Genomic DNA, 19,787 nt, shown 5'->3' with positions numbered 1-19,787 from the left:
AAATGCCTATAAGGAATTTTATATCTATAAATTCATATAACAAAGAAGAAAAGAGATCTGAAATTAATAACCTAAATGTTCACTTTAAGACACTGGAAAAAGAAGAGCAGCCTAAACTGAAATAAAGTAGAATGAAAAAAAATAAAGATTGAAAGAGAAATTAATGAAATAGAGAAAACAGGGAGAAATCACTGAAACCTAAAGCTAGTTCTTTGAAAAGATCAACAGAATTGACAAACATTTAGCTAAATGAAACTAGAAAAAAAGAAAATATTCAAATTATTAGAATCAGAAATGAAAGTAGGGATGCCTGGGTGGCTCAGCGGTTGAACATCTGCCTTTGGCTCAGAGTGTGATCCTGGTCTGAGGCTTGAGTTCCATATCGGGCTCCCTGCAGGGAGTCTGCTTCTCTCTCTGCCTATGTCTCTGCCTCTCTCTCTCTCTCTCATGAATAAATAAATAAATCTTAAAAAAAGGAAGTAGAGGCATTACTTTTGCCTTACAGAAACAAAATGGAATTTAAGAGAATGGTATAAACAATTGTATGCCAAAAATTACACAATTTAAGTGAAACAAACCACTGAAACTGACTCAAAAAAAAAGAGACCATCTAAATAGATCTACATAACAAGTAAAGATATTGAATCAGTAACTAAAAATTTCCCAAAAAAGAGAAGCCCATGACCAGATGGCTACATTGGTGAATTATACCAAACACTTAAAAAAGAATCAACACTAATCCCTCTGAAATGCTTCTACAAAAATAAAAAAGGAAGGAATATTTCCTAACTCATTCTATAAGGCCAGCATTACCACACAGACATCATAAGAAGAACTGTAGACCAAAGTTTCTTATGATTATAAAAACAAAAATCAATGAAATTCTAGCAAATAGAATTCAGCAACATATAGAAGAATTATCAGCATTATTGTCTTAAGGTGCTTGGGATACTATAAAAAATGTCTTATAAACAACACATTCATTTATCACAATTCTGGAGACTGAAAGTCTAAGGATGGGGTGCCAGAAGAGTCAGGTGAGAATCCTCTTCTGGGTTTCAAATTTTTCTTTGTATCCTCACATAATAGACAGGGTGAACTAGCTCTCTGGGGCATCTTTCACAAGGATACTAATCCCACTCATGAGAGCTGTGTCCTCCTGATCTAATCACCTCCCAAAGACCATACCTTCTAATATACAATCACCTTGGCCATTAGGTTTTCAACATATGAATTCTGAAGGGATAAAAACATTCAAACCATAGCAATTACCAAATGGTATTTATCACAGGGATGCAAGTTTGGTTTAACATCCAAAAATTAATGAATATGCTATAACAAGAGAATAAAAAAACAAAATCTACATGTTCATCCCAATTATGCAGAAAAATAATTTGAAAAAATACAATACTCTTTCATGAGAAAGACACCCAACAAACTAGGAAGAGATGGGAACTTCCTCAACTCATACAGGGCACCTATAAAATACCTATAGCTACCATGCTATTTAATGATTAAAGACTGGATTATTTCTCCACAAATTAAGGAATAAGATAAGAATGTGCCCTTTTATCACTTCTAACATTCCACTGGAGGTATTAACCAGATCAATTAGGTAAAAAAAAGAAATATAAACAATCCATTTCAGAAGGGAAGATGTAAGACCATCTCTGTATGCATACAAAATTATATTGTATATGGAAAATCCTAAGGAATCCAGTAAAACATATTAGAATTTAGAAATCAATCCATTAAAGCTACATGATATAATTTTAATATACAACAATAAATTGCATTTCTATACATTTGCAATGAATAATCCAAAAATGAAACAAAGAAAACAATTTCATTTATAATATTATGAAAAAGAATAAAATATTTAGGAATATATTTAACAAAAGAAGCGTAAAACTTATACTCTTAAAACTACAAAACACTGCTGAAAGAAATGAAGGAATATCTAATAAAATGGAAAAATATTGTATGGTCATGAATCACAAGACTTAATATTTTTAAGATACTATCCTCTCCAAATTGATTTATAGATTCAATGCAACGTCTATTGGGTGGCCTGTTGGCTTGCTTGCAGAAACTGACAAGCTGATTCTAAAGTCCATATAGAATAGTGAGAATATCAGAATAGCCAAATAATCTGGTTAAAAAAGAGCAATATAGTTGGAATAACACTTTCTGATTTCATAACTTACTACAGAGCAATAGTAATCAGAAAAGTATGGTATTAGCCTAAGGAAAGACATATAGATCTATGGGATAAAATAGAGAACCCAGAAACAAACCACATATTTATGGTCAACTGGTTTTCAACAAAGGTGTCAAGATAATTTAATGCAGAAAGAACAGTATTTTCTTTTTTTAAAACCCATTTATTTATTTATTTATTTATTTTAGAGAGAGTGAGAGAGAGAGAGAGCACAAGCAAGTGTGGAGAAGGGCAGAGAGAGAGAGAATCTCCAAGTAGACTCCCCACTGAGTGCTGAGCTGGATGGGGGATGGGACACAAGACTGTATCTCACTACCCTGAGATCACAACCTGAGCCAAACTCTCACAACCTGAGCCAAAACCAAGAGTTGGATGCTCAACCGACCGAGCCACCCAGGTACCCCAAAAGAACAGTATTTTCAACAAGTGGTTCCAAGACCACTGGGACAGCCACATTCAAAAGAATGAAGTTAGACCCTTACCTCAAACAATATAAAAATATTAGCTCAAAATGGGTCAAAGACCTAAATGTAAGGACTAAGGCCATAAAATTCTTAAAAGAAAATAAAATTAAATCTTCATGCCCTCAAATTTGGCAATGGATTCTGAAATATGATATCAAAAGCAAGAAATACAATCAGTAACAAAAATAGATCAGTTAGATTTCATTAAAATCAAGTACTGCGCTTCAAAGGACAGTCTCAAGAGAGTGAAAAGACAACCCATGGAATGTAAGAAAATATATGCAAATCGTATATCTGATAAGGTATCTAGAATATAGATTGGACGCTTGCAAATCAGTAAGAAAAAAGACAACTCAACCTAAACAATGAGTGAAAAATCTGAATAGACGTTTATGCAAATGATATATAAATAGCCAATAAAGATATGAAAAGAAGCTCAACATGCTGAGGCACCAGGTAAATACAAATCAAAGCACATAAGATACCATTTCTACCCACTAGGATCACTAAAATTAAAAAGTTAGATAATAAGTATTGCGGCGATACCGGAACCCTCGCGTACTACTGTTGAAATGTAAAATGGTATGGTGACTTTGGAAAACAGTCTGGCAGTTCCTCAAATGTTTGAACATAGTTGCCAGGTGACCCAACAGTTCTACTTACAGCTGTATATACACACCCAAGAAAAATGAAAACATATGTTCACCTAAAAACTTGTACAGAAATGTTTATAGCAGTATTATTCATGGTAAGCAAAAGGTAGGAGCAACCCAAATGTTCATCAAATGATGAATGGATAAACCAAATGTGTTAGCCAAACAATGTAATATTATTTGGCCATTAGAAGGCATGAAATATGGATACATGATACAACATGGATGAACTGTGAAAACACTATGCTAAGTGAAAGAAGCCAGTCATAAAATACTACATGTGACATGATTTCTTTTATGTGAAATCTCCAGAGTAGGCAAATCTATGTAGAGAGAAAAATTAATGATTGTTTAAGGCTTGGGGGAGGGGTGGATAATAGGAAGTTGATAGCTACAGGGTTCTGAGTTTCTTTTTGAGGTGATATAAATGCTTTAAAATCAACTGTGCTAATGGTTACACGTATCTATGCAATGTATTGAAAACTATTGAATTGTACACTTTAAATAAATTGAAGTGTATGGCATGTGAATACTTTATAAAGTTATTAAACATGAAATACATAAGTAGAAGAGTAAAGTTTTAAGCATGAGTACAGATAAATACCCTTTTATTTTTCTCTTGATGTAAATTAAAATTTATATCAGGTATTTATAAGACAGGTATTGTCTTTAATGATTATGATTACAAGTCTTGGAAGGTAGACTATAACAGAAACTATTACATTTATAATTAAATATAAATTTAAAGATCACAGATAGAGAATTACATTCTTTTCTTTTCCTGGTTTTTATTCTTTTTGATCTGATGAGATTTAAATGTAGTATATGGATTGCTGATTTCCTTCTGTAATTTAATAACATTCTTTTATACACTGTCATTGGACTTGATGGTTTACAATTGTGGCAATCCTATATGAAAAATTCATTTGAATTATATTTCTAAGTGAATTAAAGAAATTCCATTTCAAAAAGCTTTTGTAAATTTAAAGAGTTTTTACTAAAACAAAAACCAAAAACCAAAACCAAACCTGTAACAAATTTATCACCACAAGTTTAACTATAGCTATTTTGAGAAAAATGAACTATAGCACACTTTTAAGATTAGGTGATTTGGTGATATGGACAATAAAGTATAGTGGATCGCTTTAACTCAGTTTAATCATTAAAACTAACATTTTAAATGGTACTCTGTTAAATGAAATTTACTTTTATTTTATTTGAAATGCATTTGTGATTATTTGATATAACTTAGAGATGTAGGGTTTATTTGTCAAAACAGTTAATAAATTTTAAGTGGGAATTTAAATTCTTTTTTATTGCAATAATTTTGCAGTCTTATTTTCATACTGAAGGATAATTTAGCCATTACAATAATATATAGAATTCTTATAAAATGGATAGAACCATATATAGTGTTTGTTACTAATAATAAATTTTCAGTATAGTTTATAATCACATTACATATTAAATAGCTGCCATGGAAAAAATGAGTGAATATTTGTCACCTATTAGGCTGCTGATTATTAGTAAATGTTAGAAAATTAAGAAAATTGCAACCAAACGGGAGAAGATACAGAACAGTGTTCTTACAAAATGTATTTCTAATATGTCTGCCATAGAGCCCTTGAGAGAGAACAAGAAATTGGGTCAATGTGAAATACTAGAAACTGAAGAGACAACCTAGAAATGAGGGTTTTGAGCTCTGTGTAAGTGATCAGCAAAACCAGCCTAGAGCACTTTGAGTGTTCTTGCACATATTTTTCATGGATGGCATAAAATACACAGGACCCTCTATACTGGGGAAGTAATAAGTGTTCCTGGACCCACTGGAGATTTCCTGTTTACCTGTATCCATTTAAGGTCCATAAAACTCTTCATGTTATAAATTTCAACATCCCCAGAACCACAAGTAGATGAGACTTGAGGTCAAGATCTACAACCAGGTAAAAGTCTAGGTTTTATGAGGCCTGAGACTTAAAATTTAGGGACGTTCTTGAAGAGAAAGAATATAAAATTGCAAATATAAAACTAGGTACAGGAACTAAGAAGTGGGGGTCAAAAAAGTGAAGAATCATAAAATTTATGTGTCTTTGGTAGTATAGTAAATCTGCCTCTGAAATCACTAAATGTTTCAGTAATATTTCACGGTCAGATTTAATAGTTCTTGTGCCTACAGTTGAAGTACTTTAAAGGTGATGAGACTAGAATAGAATTAATAGGTATATCATATAGCGTTTAAATTCTTAACATATGTTATCCCATTAAATCTGCACTTCATTGAGAAGAAATAGATGTGATTACTTTTTCCATTTGTGAAGTACTGATGAAGACCTGAATCATTAACAGTGGGAATAGAGAAGAGAAAGAAATAAATTACAGAAAATTTAGAACTACAAGATGAATTGTAGGTAGGAGTTCAAAAGAGAGAAGCTTCAAGCAGTATGCCCAGATTTCTAATATAAGAGACAGGATGGATATATGTTCCACCATATGAAAAGACGAAGATTATATGATAAGAAACAAATCAATGGAGAATAATAATACATTCATTTTGAATCTGAGGGGTAAATCTCTCTATTTGTGTATCTATTTGCAGATATGTATCTAGGTAGGCATATCATATGCCTCTGAATAAGTTGAAAAGAGAAGAAAAAGGGTAGGAATAAATATAAATGTTAGTGATGTTAAGGGTAATTTTAACTATGGGAGCATACAAAATCCCCGATGGGATACATTAAAAGTAATAATAGCCCCACTAGGACAAGTATAACCTTGAAGATTCCCATATTGATGTAGTAAACAGAAGAACTCACAAAAAGACTAAGAAGAAATCTTGGCAAGGGGATGGAGAAGCAATGCAGGGAACAAGGATAAAGCCTTAATATCAAATGTCTAGAATTCTGACCAGACGCCTAATCATCCAGGTCAAATGCAACAGAGGTCCAAGAAGAAGACTGAGAATGATCCACTGGATTTAGTAAGTAGAAAGCAGCTAACCATTTTACTACAGCAGTAAAGCAGAACCCAGATGTGAGAGGTTGCAAACTAGTTATGCAAGAATAGAAACTACAAATGAAGATAGCGCTACTCAGAAGTATGTTTGTCTTGGGAAAGGTATGAATGTCTTTAGGTATTGAAGCTTGAGAAAGTTGGGGAGCCAAAAGTGAAGGAATTACTCTCAGAGACGGAGCCGTGATAAATGGCAGAACAGAACTCAAGAGCAGGCTATCTGGGATAAGATAAAGGTTGATAGAGTAGATTCCTATTATTTGGAGACTGAAGGGGAGGTGGTAAGGGGGTAAGGAAGAGTGTATGCTCATGTAGTCCCCTCTCCTCTATGACAGAGATGACACAGTCATTTGTCCAGTGGACGTTGGGAGATGGGGAAAAACTGGTGTAAAGAGGATGTTTGAAAAGACTCAAAACTGCTTGGAAAGATTGTTATGAGCCATGCAAGGGTCCATGGAGAAGCAAGTAGAAGGATCGATGCCTAGATGCGATCTGAGACAGAATATCTACTGGGAGAACTAAATGAGAAGAACTATAAAACCACCTGTCACAGCGTTTTGCATATTGTTGGTGCTCAACAAATATTAGACCCACTCTGGTCCACTAACAAAAAGGAGTCACAGGATCTTTGAGACCTATGAAGTGGAACAAGTAATACCTCTTCCATGGGAAAATGTTGTCATGTAGGTACATCTGATGCATCTGTAGAGATGGATGCACCTACTTGTGTGCATACACTCTTTCTCTACAGCTTCATCTCCTTCAGTTGAAAGCATGAGAATGTTAAAGGGTGGGATGGGAAAAATAATACCTTCCTAAATGATGGAGCTAAAAGAAATATGAATTTAAGTAGATTATTTTAAATAATTACAGTAGTAGCTATTGTTAACCAGAAATGTAGAATTTTCATTAGGAATTTCAGAAAGGTAAAGACTAATAGGCAACATTAATATGAATGGACAGAAGACAGCCACTTTTCAATACCTCAAAACTAGTTCCTTCTGATGACATTAGAACTTCAAGAGATTATGAAAATGATCCACTTCTACCCCTTTCCTGCAATTAGCAGGAACACTGGGATCTTGACTTCTCCAGATAAACACTTATCATTTCTTTCTTTCTTCATGCCACCCATTTAAAAAAAAGAAAAATTAGAGGTGTCCGGCTGGCTCAGTTGGTAGAGCATGTGACTTGTGATCTTGGGGTATGAGTTTGAGCCCCACACTAGGTGTAGGGGTCATTTAAAAAAATAAAATATTTTTTTTAATAAAACAAGATTTGTTTCTATATTAGTATATTCATTGCTAGGAATTTGCTGGTTCTCTTCAAAGTGGCTTACATCACAAAGATAAGCTTTTTTTCCCCTACAAAGATAAGCCTCTTAAATGCTTAACTCCACTATTCTTTGTCTCAAATTCTAATAGAATGTTATTTATTAAACTTAAAAAAATACGTTCTTTTCTTTTTCATTAATCAAGTCCACTGCTTAACAACAGAATGTACACTGCACTGTTTAGGCTATGTATTTTATTTGACCTGTTACTATCTTGAGTTAGAATATTCTGTTTTTGTAAACTTAATTTATTTAAATGTATGCTGAAGGAAGTGGAAACAGAAACTTGGGCTTCAGGCTTCCTCTATAAAGTCAACTGCATAGAAAATCAAGTTGGACAGGAACCGCAATATGCAAATCATATTTTAAAACTTTTGTGCATGATCTTTTAAAATTCACAGCTCTATTTTTCTTAATTCTCACAATAATCTTCTCACTAAAATGGATAGTTCACAATTGATATGAAAGAAAAATATTAACTTTTGAAAATTATCTGAATGAAAGGCCTTTCAATATAGATAACTTCATGCTTATTTATAATTAAACAGCATCTTAATATGCCAATTTTCATCATCTTGTCCAAAGGATTTGATGCTCAAGAGTATTGAGTGAATGGCTGAATAAGTGAATTGTTTGGACCCGGAATCCTAGCTGGGCTTATACACACACAATTTTATCCAGTTATCTCAAAGGGGTTAAAAAATTATCATTATAAAATCTTCATTTAAAAATTTAATAGTACATTGAAAAGCTGGAGGTAATAAAGATTAAAAAAAAAAAAAAGACAACAATTTCACTTAAGAGCTGTCACCAGCCTGACAGCTGATGAGTTAAATATACCCTCACCGTGGTCAGGAGGATTTAAGCTTTTCTGTTTATTGTTTTGATTTTGAATGTTTAGACCGGGTGCCTACTCTCCAGCTTGTCTCAGGCTCCATCATCCTTCTTGCCTTAGACCAGACCTAATTCATAAATCCTTGTTACCTGCTTGGCCACTTAGCATTTGAATCTGGGATCTCAGATCTCCCAGGAAGGTAAAAATGGACAGATTACCCTGTATACTTGTTTTTTGTAACCACCTTTTCAGATTTAGAAACATTTTATAGTTAACACAAAGCCACAGGAAAAGAACAAAAGAAAATATAAACAAAACCTAAGTTAGCAACAATATAGAGTTATTGGAGTTATGATACATTGTGGGAACATCCCTAGTAAAGAAATTACAATCCTATTATCATCCACCAGCTTGGAAAGGAGTGCAATGAAAACAAATTAATTTTGGACACTTTTTTTTTTTTTAAGATTTTATTTATTTATTCATGAGAAACACACAGAGAGAGGCAGAGACATAGGCAGAGGTAGGAGCAGGCTCCATGCAGGGAGCCTGATGTGGGACTCGATCCCAGGACTCTGGGATCATGCCCTGAGCCAAAAGCAGACGCTTAACTGCTGAACCACCCAGGTGTCCCAATTTTGGATACTTTAAATTATTTAGTCACATTGTTTAAATTTTATTGTTTATATTTGATAATGTAAATGTACTAATATTCTATGAAATCTGGGTTAGTCTTTCCTAATTACAATAACAGAATAAAGGGGAACCAGGAGACCAAGAGTAAATATTCAGTCATTAAAGGCCCTAGTTCAGATCAAAGATAAATTACTCATAAATAACACATTGTCTCCTTTGATATGCTCTTGCCACCAACATCCCTCCTACACTTTAAAGCTAGCCAGAGCCTCAACTCCAGCACAACTCCTGTAACCAATTTCACTGTCACAGCACGACCTTAATGTTTCTCAAAGAGCACTTACTGTCTTTATCAGACAACTACTTTTTAAGAAGGAGTAATAACAGGTCTGCAAATTTCAGTGCCAGCAGTTTAGCATTTAAACACAGTACATAATTTAGATTATTGTGCTACAGTATGTTGGTTATTTATAATACAAAGTAGTCAATAATTGATATTTATGTACACTGAACTATCTCTTTAATAACATTATAAATATAGCCTATTAGTAGAGATAAGCTCTTTAAATTTTAGTATATCATAGAGCCTGGGACAGAGCTAGATATTGCAGTCCACATGTTACTGATTACCTGTTTTATTTGCAGGTTTAATTCCTCGAGAGTGGGTCAATTTAGCTTGAGTTTCTGAAATCTGAGGAATGTAGATTTTCTTGGGGATATCAAAATGTTCTGGAAGGCTCAGTTCTGCTGTGTATAAAATGGATTTAGGCTTCTTGAGCTTTGAGGTATTAAAGAGCATACAAGTCTGCAAATAAACAGAGAGTAAAATTGGAATGTAATTCTGTTAGCCTTTACCTCCAAAACACACCAAGGAAAAAAAGAGCATTATATGCATTTAAAGTCCACATTTGGGGAAAAATTCACCAAGGGATGGAATCTGTTCAATCTTTAGACACGTTATTATTTTAATTGGTGGAAGATAACACTAACATGTTTTTAAGAACCAATGGAATCATCCTTTATTAACAGATGCTCAATGTCCCAAGCTCTAATCCTTTCAGTGTTGAGGAATTCATTGCTTCAGGGAAAAACCAATTCTACTGCTGAATAGCAGCATTGAGAAAGTGCTTCCCTTCCTTCAGTTGGTCCCTGTGTTCCCTGATATCTAACCCTTGAGTTCGAGTTCTTAGCAGAAGCACAGTTAGTCCTCTCTCTTTTCCTAATAACAATTTTGTGAATATATGTGTGTATATGTGTGTATGTACACATATATGTGTAGAAAATTAAGGCCTGCCTCTCCACAGACAACCAAATACATTTTTTATTTTTTCACTTTTTTCTTCCTCCCTCCCCCATCCCAAACATACCTTTTAAATAGGTTTGATATGTTTAGTCCCTTCAACCACTGCTTATAAATGTGGGTCACAATAACTCAGCAACATGCATATGCTCCTCAAGACACAATCTAGTCAACATTCTCCTTCTTAAAATGTAACACTGAAGGGAAAGCCAGTTCTCTAAGTGTGAATCAAGCAATGCAAAGCCCAAAGGTAGGCATTCATTTATATTTATCTGGATGCTCTATTGCTAACCATATAGTACAGCCCAATGGTTAGTCCAAGCACTCTTGAAGACAGACTGGCTGCATTCATAACCAACTTTAAGTAAGTGTGGCCAGCCTATTAACCAAAGCCACAAAGTTTTCATTTGTAAAATATGGGCAACAATAGTACACCCTGCCTATATCCCTGGTATGAACATTTAAAGTGAAAACAAAAATCCAGGTCCTTGAAGCATATTTTGCATACTCAATAAATGCTGGCTATTAGTATCATTATTGTCATCATCGTCATCTTGATCATGGTCATGGTATCTTTACTCAACAAAAATAAATGTTGGTGCCATCAGCAATTTTCCTCATTCACTGGGTTTGTTATCTACAAAATCCACAGGGATTTTTTTTTTCCCCATAAAGTAACATTTTTCAACTACTTTAGTTTGGTAATTAAAATCATGTAAATCAAAAAACTTAATTCATTTACATTCATCATCACTTGTGTTTGGTTCATTTTTCTAGTCACTGTAAACAAATTATATATTCACATTAGCAACCGGCTCTTTAACCTAAATGTGTATCATCTGCCTTTTATATCTTCAAGTCATTAAGTCATGATATATTGACATAGACCCTCTTCTTGGCAAAACTCTAGTCAGGCTCCTCCAACTCCTCTTCTCAAGTAGCCCTCAACCTTGGCCTACAATAACTACAGATTTTCAGCACAAAAAATTTTGTCTACCCCTTTCCCCCCGCCCCGACTAAGAGACTTAATTAAACAAGCACTGACATAATTTCTAACAGCTTAAGGCCATATCCCTAGGATGATCCCACTTCCCCTTAAAGTGCCTACCTGAGAGAGCTTAATACTGCCATGAGAATATACTGTTTGTTCCAGCCAAGACCCAATGACAGGTAGATAGGCCCCTAAACCCCCTCTTATTAGAGCAGTTACTTTAGAAAGCTTACTATTGTAAGTCCTTTCTCTACCTCCCTTTTTTTCTTCCACTCCCATCCATCCCTTTCTCTCTCCTTTCTGAGATGTAAGTTTTCTGCCACCCAGAGCTATTTTCTTAAGGACCTCAGAATGCAAACATTCAAGGAGATAATGATCCCAGCCAGGTAGGTACCTTGTTCTAACTTGTATCACTATCTCCAGTCATAAAGATTCCAAGTTTGTCTTCTGCTGATAAGCATCAATTAACAAATCCAGATCACACTGACCAACCCTCTCCCACTTATAAATGTCCACTTCCCTGATTCTGCCCATTATTATTAAGTTCCCAGCTCATTATCCCTCTTCACTTTCTCATCCTCCCTTTAATACTCCCAGCTCCTTCTGCATAAATTTCAGTTTAGTTCATGCTGGATCCTTCTCCCTATTGCAACAGTTACTGAATAGAGTCTATCCTCATTTCTTTATCTTTGACAGTATCAATAGATTCAGGATTCAGAGTACATTTAAATCGTACAAATACAAAAACCATTTTCTTTACCCTTCTGAATCCTCACAAAGAGATCTTTTAGGCTTCCTTTTTAAAACATATTAAATTTCAAAATTTCAATGATTTTTCCTACCATTTATCCCAGAGTATATATAGCATGGCTTTTAAAACATAAACTTGAAAAAGTTAACAGAAAATAGAAGGAAACTACCCTGTAAGTTCTGAATCTTTCCAATAACACTGAGTATATCGTTAGAGTTGATTTATTAATGGCCAGAAGAATGTGAATTCAATAAATGAGTGCTAAGTGGTAAAGTGTCAGAAACTCATGCTCCTGACAAAAGATCCTGTCTCTCACAGTATAAAGTAGATACATCATATGGCTATTACTCTATAAATATTTCAAAAATTAAAACTTCACATGGTTGTCTACCAAAAAAATTTAGTCAAATGTGTCGCTTTTCTTTGGTAGAAAAGTGATCACATATATTTGATTAGATTTAGTTCTAAACAGACTTATTTCAAGGATTATTTTAGGTTTTGTTATGTAGTTATTTTATGCTATAACTGAGTATTCTAGACTTTCATTCATTCCATTATACAATTTCCTGGTAGTAGACTAAGAAGTGAACATACGACCTGAAGACTATGCAGGAGAAGGAAAAGAGTAATGGATGAAGGGGCAAAAACCTGGGTCTATTCTTATTCTGTCACAAATCAGTGGTGTGACCTTAGGCTGCCATCCTACTATTTTGGGGTCTTGGTTTGCAGTCTGTAAGAATAAGAAGTTGGACTATGTGTCTCTCTGTGTCTTTGATTTTTTTTTTCAGCTTTATTTTTTTAAAAAGATTATAATCATTTATTTGACAAAGAGAGAGAGGGAGCACAAGCAGGAGGAGCAGCAGGCAGAGGGAGAGGGAGAAGCAGGCTTCCTTGCTGAGCAGGGAGCCTGGCACGGGGCTCCATCTCACGACCCTGGGACCATGACCCAAGCCAAAGGCAGATAACCAACTGAGCCACCCAGGCACTCCTCTTTTTCAGCTTTAAAATACAATGATGTCTCTACCATGATATGGGTGTAACTGCCACCTGTCATTAAGGGCAACAGAAGTCTTTTTATGCCTCAGTCATTTTATTTTTTTATATTACAGGTATCATTCTACCTTTTCTACATTTCTCCATGGGGTCATTGAAATAATTTGGAAATGTGCACATAAAAACATGTTGGAAAAAATGTATAAAATACTATATAAGGAGAGAGTATTTTTGAAGTTAATCTTGTTTACTGTTCCCCTGCAAAAATTATCAGCATTGTTGTATTTCAAGAGTGCATTGATAATTGCACTTGAAAAGAACGCTTTATGATTAGATGTATATGAGCACAATAAGGTGCATTTATGAGTTCTGATTTGCTGCAGCTGGTTTTCTTAAACTGGCACATTCAACTCTTCTCTAGCTACTTTGTAGATTTGGAAAGTTTTTGCTGAAATTCGAAAAATGTGTGATATTCACAGAATTCAAAGAAGTAGTAATCTTCAGGTAAAAAAAACTTGGAATTTTTAAATTTAGGGACTATTTAAAACATTTCAATTTTAATTTTAAAGAAGTCAACATTTTTTTCATAAATGATGATGATGATGATGATGATGGTTGCTGTTATTTCCACCAACCAGTCAGAAGTATACACATACAGATACCCATCCTGCAAATGTGGGAGATAAACAAGGATAAGTAAACAAGATGACTGTGACTGAAAAATCAGGCTATGAGGCAAGCTGGATAGACACAAAGACCTCAGGCTTACAATGTTATTTGTCTGTGTGGGCACATGTTCAATTCAATTAAACAGTGACAGAGCACCTGTCACACACAAGACAATAAGGGCTAAACAAAAAACACATAACAAAGATTTTTAATTTCATGGCACTTGTAATCCTAGAGAAGCAGGGAAATATAAAAATAAATATTATACAAAACATAGTTTGATAAATACAATAATAAACACAGAGTGTGCTGGATTCCAGAGAAAGCTAAAAGAAGGAGAAAAACAAACTATATACATGCATAAATAATAGAAAGGGAATCCACTGAAAAAATCCATCTCCTTCTAGCATTTCTCATTTAAATAAAATGTTTTGATAAGAGGTAAGAATGAAGAAGCTCAATTTTTTCTTTTTTTAAGGTTTACTTATTTGAGAGAGAGAGAGAGACAGCAGGGGGAGGTGCAAAAAGAGACGGAGAGAGAGAATCTCAAGTAGACTTCCTGCTGAGCACAGAGCCCAAGAAGGGGGCTTGATCCCATGACCCTGAGATCATGACCTGAGCCAAAATCAAGGGTCGGGACACTTAACCGACTGAGCCACCCAGCACCCCTAAGGAAAACAAATTTAAAAGGAAAGAGAGATGGGATGCCTGGGTGTCTCAGCAGTTAAACATCTGCCTTCAGCTCAGGGCATGATCACGGAGTCCAGGGATCGAGTCCCACATCGGGCTCCCTGCATGAAGCCTGCTTCTCCTCCCTCTGCCTAGGTCTCTGCCTCTCTCTGTGTCTCTCATGAATAAATAAAATCTTAAAAAAAAAATGGAAAGAGAGACAGCAAGAGAGTGTACTATGATAGGGTTAAGGTTTGAAAAGGTCACATATCAAATATTTCTATTGTAATTCTATACTGAAAGTTGGATAAAAACCTTCCCAAATTCACTGCTCTGTAATAGAAGTAACCATGTTGGTATGAACTGAAGAGAGCCATCAGCTTCTTGAATGCATAGTGCAGATGGGTCATTCCAGGGGGCATCAGAGACTTGGGCCTTGATATTTTTGAGCTAATCAGAACTTAAAAGTCCAGGTCATCCATAAGATATCATCATTAAATGTTAGATATTTGTGCTTAGACTGTACTGATTCTAGCATTCTAACAAAAAAAGAAATCATCCCTATGATGCTGAGTATTTTGTTGTAATATATATAAGGTAATATATGAAGGTAAATCTCAAACAAGGATGAAAACATTTACCGTTTGTTCCTACACTGATCAAAGATTTATTGACTACCTTTGGCATAGCATACTTTTCTAGGCACTGGTGACATGAGAGTTAACTGAACAAATATCTTCTCACAAATTCCCTTGCTGGAGATAGATAATGAGTAAACAAACAAATATATTACTCTCAGGTGGTAAATGCTATCTACAGAGAAAGTGGAAGGATATTTAGCATTTGGAAAGCACCTGGTAGAAGTGAGTAATTCTTTTAAAAAAAAATACAAAAAGTACAAGCATACCTCATTGGTAGCATTCTAGCAGGCCTGAAGTAATTGAGGGAAGTAATCTCTAATATCTAGGGAAAACTCACCACAGAAGTGCACAGGGCATGGGGAGCATGCCTTGGGATTTTTAGATGAGGAAGGAGGCCTGTGCTGAGGAAGTGACATGAATGAATGGGCTCCAGTGGAGAAGGTGAGATCAGGGAAGGGATGGGACTGACTGGGAGGGTCATGAGGACCGTCCCAAGGATGTTGGGGTTTATTCTGAATGAGCTGGAAAGCCAAGAGAGGAATCTGTGCAGGGGAGCAACCTGACCAGGTTTACATTTTAAAAGAATCACTTTGGTGGCTCTGTGAGATTAGACTGTACCTTACTTCATTTATACAATGGAGTTCAAGATATAATAATAGAATCAATAGTAATAGTAGTAACAAGAACAACAATGCTGCATATATAGAGAACACTTATTTATATACTAGGTAATGTGGTAAGCATTTTACATAATTATCTCACTTAGCTTCCATCAATTACCAGTATCTTTGGATTAAAAATTTTAAAAAATGAAGATTGATGATTTTGAAGTAACCAGCCCACATTCACACAGGTAGACAGTGTCAGAGTCTGGATTCTTAACCTGGTAGTCTGACCCCAGGGATGAGCCTTTCTGGATGCACAGACTATCTTAGACAACTTTTAGAACCTATCCCTCTTCACTCCCTTCCAGAGATTTATATTTAATTGTTCTAGAGCAGGGCCGGACACTACTATTACTTTAAGTTCTCCAGGGCATTCTAATGTACAGTCAGAACTGGAGGCAACTGGGGATTCAGTGGCCACACTGTAATGCCTAAATGTACTAGTATCCTAAGTCACCACTAATTTAGTTATCACTACTAAAATTAGCAGTCATGCTAACATTCGTAGAACACTTTGTTTCAGACTTATTATTTAATGAGGTAGAAAGAAAAAAGTTACTGAGCTTTTTTGAGAAAACCAGCATTCATCATTTTCCCATGTAAAAATGTTACAACTAAGTAACAACTCTGCATCATTTTATTTATTTTATTTTAAGATTTTATTTATTTATTCATGAGATATACAGACAAGAGAGGCAGAGACCTAGGCAGAGGGAGAAGCAGGCTCCCTGTGGGAAGCCCAATGTGGGACTCAATCCCAGGACCCAGGGATCATGAACTGAGCTAAAGGCGGACACACAACTACTGAGCCATCTAGGTGCCCCTCTGCATCATTTTAAAAAGAGAATAGTTTATGTGCATCACCTGCCCTGCATTCTCACCTCAATCTTGGTCAGCCCCAGGAGCGCGACGGCCACACGAACACTACTGCTTTCCAGAGTACCTGTGATCAACCGTCGCTCATACTCTATATCTGACATCTGCTGCTGTGCTGCAAACGCCAAAGCTTTTTCCTTGGCTTCATTCGTCAGTGGCAACTTAAGGTCCACATCCAAGATTTGACGGAGCTCACATTTCAAATACAGAACTGGATTTTCCTTACTAAGCGCTAGGGGAAGCAAAAGCATTCATGACTGCAATGATCATTTATGCCCTTGACAAGCTATCCAGAATGGACTTGGAAGGTTTGAAATACAGAACTGTAGCTGTGGTCTTTATCAACCAGAGTAACATGGGTAACTCATTTAGAGTAGTTCTGATTCAGTAATTCAAGAAGAGTAAGTCTTCTGGAATTAAAGGTATTTTGCCAGCATTCTCTAAAAAGAATGCTCAAAAGAACTCAAAGGATTCTTTTGTAGAAATATTAAGTTTTTAAGTTCAAACATTAAGTGATCATTGTGCTATCAGTGATTAGAAGGTAAGGGAAGTAGAAATAAATGTGAAGACATCTGTTGGGGACCAGCAAGAACTGGCATTTTCTTTCACTAACAACCTAACACTTCAGAATGTAGGGTAAAGTTCAGGTAATATATTACAATATATAGAATTTGAGAGCATAGCCATTTCTCAATTATTTGGGAAACTGAAAATTTGCTGAGTAAATATTTTGAATGCCACATTTCAATATTTAACAGAAGAATGAAAAATAAGGATTTAAAGAAAAGCACCACTGACATTGTTTTCATTGTTAAACTGGTGCTCTACTCCATGAATGTTGACATAATAAAGTTAAAGGGAGCCTTCCAAAAGACTTCCCAGTTTTTACTGGGAAAAATTTGCTGTGAGTACGCTTGGACGACTCCATGAGGAACAGCACCGTCCTTAACATTTTAAATGAAATAAAACATATGTTTACTCTACCTTCCTCTGGTGAACTGCTGTAGTCAAGTGGAGCTGAAGAATCCTTTGGGAGAAAGGAGGAAGGCAAGGGGATCATGCCTTTTCCTTCCACAATGTAAATTAATTCTCCAATCTAAAACACAACCACACAATGATATTAAATTTCAAAAGCCCAGAAAAAATCAGGATAAATCTTTCTGCTTTGAGAACAATCTGTATGCTATAAAAACATCCATGCATTGTGCATTGCTAAGCAACTGTAAGCCCTAAATGAGGAGTGAAAGGTAAGGCTTAAATATAGCCCTCCCACAGTGTGGAGGAAACTTTGTATGCATCCAGAGCAGGGAGGCCTATTAAGAAGGCCCCAGGATGGCACTGACAGCAATTGATCTTTGCAGCTGTAAATATCCTTGGTAGACTGCTAGCTTAAATCACATAAACAATCAAGGAAGAAAATATTTTTTCCTTCGTTCTGTAATTTATTGTTGGAGAGAAGTAACATCACTTTTGCATGTCTGAGTTCTCAAGTGTTGATATTTTAAAGTGTAGTTTTGGTTTTTTTTTAAGTGAGCATATGAGAATCTGTAGATCTTTTAGAATAAGTAATTAGGCAAGAAATACAAAAGAGTAAACAGAAAGAGTAAAAATAAAAGTGGGGTCAATGCAAGGGCAGCAACACAATATGGGGAAAGATCAGTAGAGGTCAACATGCTCGGTTTCAATTCTAGTACTGCCATTTACTAGCTACTAAGCCTCCGGTAAATTTAGTAAATCTCTGACTTTCAGTTTTGGCCTCTGTAAAATGGGATGATCAAAAAAAAAAAAAAAAAAAAAAAACCAAAACCCAGTTCCTTTTAGAAATCTAGAGATTAAATGAAAAGGAAGGGGACAGAGGGAGTCTCTAAAGACATATGATCCAATTGGATGAATATTATTTAAATCTTGATTCTGAAGGGAAGGAGAAAATGTCACCCCAGAATATGCCGCTTTGCTATATTAATAATTTTGAAATGTAGGCACTTAAAAGACAGCAAATGCAAGGAGAGGCTTTCTTGAACTTGCCTTATCTGCCTAAAGACAGATCCTCCAAAAGAAACTCAAATATCATAAATTCCCTCCTTGTGGATTTCACAAACCAAGGACTGACTCTTATCAGAAGGAGCCTGAAAGTTGATACTGTACACCAAACTTTATCACAAAGTATCAGGTGTCCTGTCTATTCTTCTAAGGGCCCATTCATCTTTCCTAAAAATCATTTACTCTCCTCTAAGTGGCCAATGTCCCTTTTTCCCTTTTCTCTCTTAAGATGGTATTGAGCCTGAATTCTAAGCTACCTTGAGGAATTCCTCATTTTCCCTTGGGTACCTCTCATGTCTATAGGAAGTATACATGTTAATAAATGTGTATTTTTTTCTTGTTAATCTGTCTTTTATTACAGGAGACTCAACCAATAATTCAGAAGGGTAGAGGAAAAATAATTTTTCCTCCCCTACAATTTGAACAAAGACACTTAAAAAGAAATGACAGAAAAAATGTACAAACAATCATGAGATAATCAGGAAATACAAACAATGCCTGGTTGTTTGATGTTAAGAAAAAAAACTTTACAATATTTTTAGTAATATCAGTATCAATGTTATGTCAAAAAACCAAAGTCTTCTTGTTGTAGAGATTCTTACTAAATGATCTGTGGAAAAAATTATGTGATGATTGGGATTTGCTTCATTATAATGATGTAACAAGTTAGGCCATGCACTGTTGAAGCTGGGAAGAGAGTACAGGGGAGATTAATTGCAGTTTTTGTTTACAGAATGGTATTTTATATTTTCCATAAGAAAGTCTTAAAAATGCTTATTTATATCTTAAGAAGTAGAATCATAGTAAAGCTGTAGCAAAGACTAAACAAGGTAACACATATGAGGAACCCAACCCTTTGCCTGGCACTTAGTAGGCACATAAGAGAGATCCATTTAAATGGAGAGGAATCATTTTTTGAGAGCAAGGCTTCCCAAACTTTCATGACATATAAATCATTTGAAGATATGGTTTAAATACAGGTCTGACTGAAGAGATCTAGATTAGGGCCAAGACTTGGAGGATTAATGCAAAAGAGCACTG

General features: G+C 35.2%; 1 protein-coding gene across 5 annotated transcripts in view; it reads right to left on the bottom strand.

The window, feature by feature from the left end:
* The window catches only part of CFAP47 (cilia and flagella associated protein 47), a 504,616-nt gene that overhangs the window by 211,028 nt on the left and 273,801 nt on the right, over positions 1-19,787 (bottom strand). For 4 of the 5 annotated variants that reach the window (XR_005386243.1, XR_005386242.1, XM_038587158.1 and 1 more), the window contains 3 exons: positions 17,691-17,802; positions 16,712-16,938; positions 9,782-9,956 (listed from right to left, as the gene is read on the bottom strand). Coding sequence is in view for 3 of the 5 variants with exons in the window: in XM_038587158.1 (XP_038443086.1) it covers positions 9,782-9,956; positions 16,712-16,938; positions 17,691-17,802 (514 nt within the window). In the remaining 2 variants the exon portion in view is untranslated. The remainder of the gene's footprint in view (positions 1-9,781; positions 9,957-16,711; positions 16,939-17,690; positions 17,803-19,787) is intronic. The other variant, XM_038587160.1, reaches the window with a different exon arrangement.

The sequence above is a fragment of the Canis lupus genome, chromosome X, assembly GCF_011100685.1.
Source record: "Canis lupus familiaris isolate Mischka breed German Shepherd chromosome X, alternate assembly UU_Cfam_GSD_1.0, whole genome shotgun sequence".
NCBI classification, from domain to species: Eukaryota; Metazoa; Chordata; class Mammalia; order Carnivora; family Canidae; genus Canis; species Canis lupus.
The sequence above is the reverse complement of the archived record's forward strand: the minus strand, read 5'-3'. Positions and strand labels throughout refer to the sequence as shown.